The 1,791-nt window shown below is 38.2% G+C and overlaps 1 protein-coding gene across 1 annotated transcript; it reads left to right on the plus strand.

Moving 5' to 3' along the window:
• Positions 1-136: 136 nt before the first annotated feature.
• On the plus strand, positions 137-1,415 carry gnrh3 (gonadotropin-releasing hormone 3). Its single transcript, XM_055018924.1, has 3 exons — positions 137-592; positions 803-883; positions 1,204-1,415. The coding sequence occupies exons 1-3, from the start codon at positions 455-457 to the stop codon at positions 1,255-1,257; spliced, it is 273 nt and encodes a 90-aa protein (XP_054874899.1). The 5' UTR covers positions 137-454; the 3' UTR covers positions 1,258-1,415.
• Positions 1,416-1,791: the final 376 nt, after the last annotated feature.

Here is a 1,791-nt window from a genome sequence, read left to right on the forward strand (position 1 = left end):
TCTGTCTGTCTTTTTCCAACATCCACACAGATGCATTTAATGCAAACACAAAGATGTTTTTGATTTATATTTCATGCCGTTTGAACCCTCATGGTGATGTCAGCATATATGAGCACTTAGTGAGCTCCATTAGTAGTATTTTGTGTCCCATTAGTCAGTAAATGTGTCACACCTGCAGAGAGGGGATTATAATCCTGACGGCAGCCTTGTACAACACCTATAAAATCCCCTCTGGCTAATGCACCACATGCTAACAAGGCAAACACAGAGGTGAGTTAGTCTTTGTGGAAGTTTGTTCAGTGTTCATTAAGTTAGAATTACTCTCCTTATTAATTACAGTCTAAAATGTTGTTTGCTAATGTCGGGTGATGCTTTATAACCCCTGATCTGTGAGCCGTGGAGACCGTGACATGATTGTTTTTTATTACAAATCTGGCTTCCTCTGCAGTTTCTAATGGATGCCAGCAGCAGAGTTATGGTGCAGGTGTTGTTGTTGACGTTGGTGGTTCAGGTCACCCTGTCCCAGCACTGGTCCTATGGATGGCTACCAGGTGGAAAGAGAAGTGTGGGAGAGCTTGAGGCAACCATCAGGGTGAGTTATTATTTTATGTTTCAGGAAATGTGGCAATTTTTTATTAAATTTGGAGCAAAATTCAACAGAGATACCTTCATAAAATTGGCCTGCTGAGCCTGACTCTTCATTCTTTTTCCTTTTCTTCTACGGTGCTGTCAATGTTATATTAGGGTGAGATTTTGTATCAATCTTGGTTTTCTCTTCTAAAGTCTCTTTTATTGTCCTTAGATGATGGGCACAGGAGGAGTGGTGTCTCTTCCCGATGAGGCGAGTGCCCGAACCCAAGAGAGACTTCGACCATACAATGTAGTAAGTGCTTATTATACATAATTTATCACCAATGTCTACTTCAATTGTACAATATTAATGTACACTACACCACTGTGTGCCACTGCGCTCCAAAGCGGCAATGACAATATACAAACTGCTCAATGGCGGTTTTTATTTTTCCCTTTTTGCATGATTGAATATGTGCATGATTAAGTTTAGCGTTTTTTGGCAGATGTAATGCTAATTCCCTCAGACTTCTTTGGTGCAATATATATAGACTAAAGTTTAAATATTTGCTAGATTGAAATTTCAAGCGTCAGCTCAAATTACTGACTGATATTTAATTTTAATCTCTGCAGATTAATGATGATTCCAGTCACTTTGACCGCAAAAAAAGGGTCCCTAATAATTGATGAGCTGCAGAACAGAAGAGAAACACAGACTGTATCATTGTCAACACCAGTGATGGATCAACAGTGTACAGCATGCTATCTCCATCATTTATTACACAAATATCAATTAAATGGCTTTAATGTTTAAATCAAAATTGTAATAAACTTTTGAATCCTGATGATCTTGTTTTATTCAGTCTGATTTTTAGAATGTGAACCTTGTAGATGTTGTCATTAGAAGTGAAATGATGCAATTTAAGCCTAAAATGCCCTTTTATAATAGATTAAATGGGCTTTGTAAAGCAGCCACGACCGACAAGCATGACAAACTTGTGACACAACAATCTTAGCATGACAACAGCTGGTGATTAAGCCAATTTATTAGAAATCAATGACTTAATTGAATTTGTTACAGTTTTGGTAATTCCATTTTCTGCCACGCCAGTCATGTGCGCACGCCATGTGGAAAATTACACCAGCTGATTTTTGTGCTCATACCTGAATGCTGATTAGCCCTCCGAAAATGAAAGACACTCATCTAAATATATTCCGTGC

The sequence above is a fragment of the Amphiprion ocellaris genome, chromosome 16, assembly GCF_022539595.1.
Source record: "Amphiprion ocellaris isolate individual 3 ecotype Okinawa chromosome 16, ASM2253959v1, whole genome shotgun sequence".
NCBI lineage: Eukaryota > Metazoa > Chordata > Actinopteri > Pomacentridae > Amphiprion > Amphiprion ocellaris.

Coding starts and splice junctions, on each gene's coding strand:
- gnrh3 (XM_055018924.1), top strand. CDS start 455: ATGGATGCCAGCAGCAGAGTTATGGTGCAGGTGTTGTTGTTGACGTTG. Junction 593..802: donor AGCTTGAGGCAACCATCAGG/GTGAGTTATTAT, acceptor TATTGTCCTTAG/ATGATGGGCACAGGAGGAGT. Junction 884..1,203: donor GACTTCGACCATACAATGTA/GTAAGTGCTTAT, acceptor TAATCTCTGCAG/ATTAATGATGATTCCAGTCA.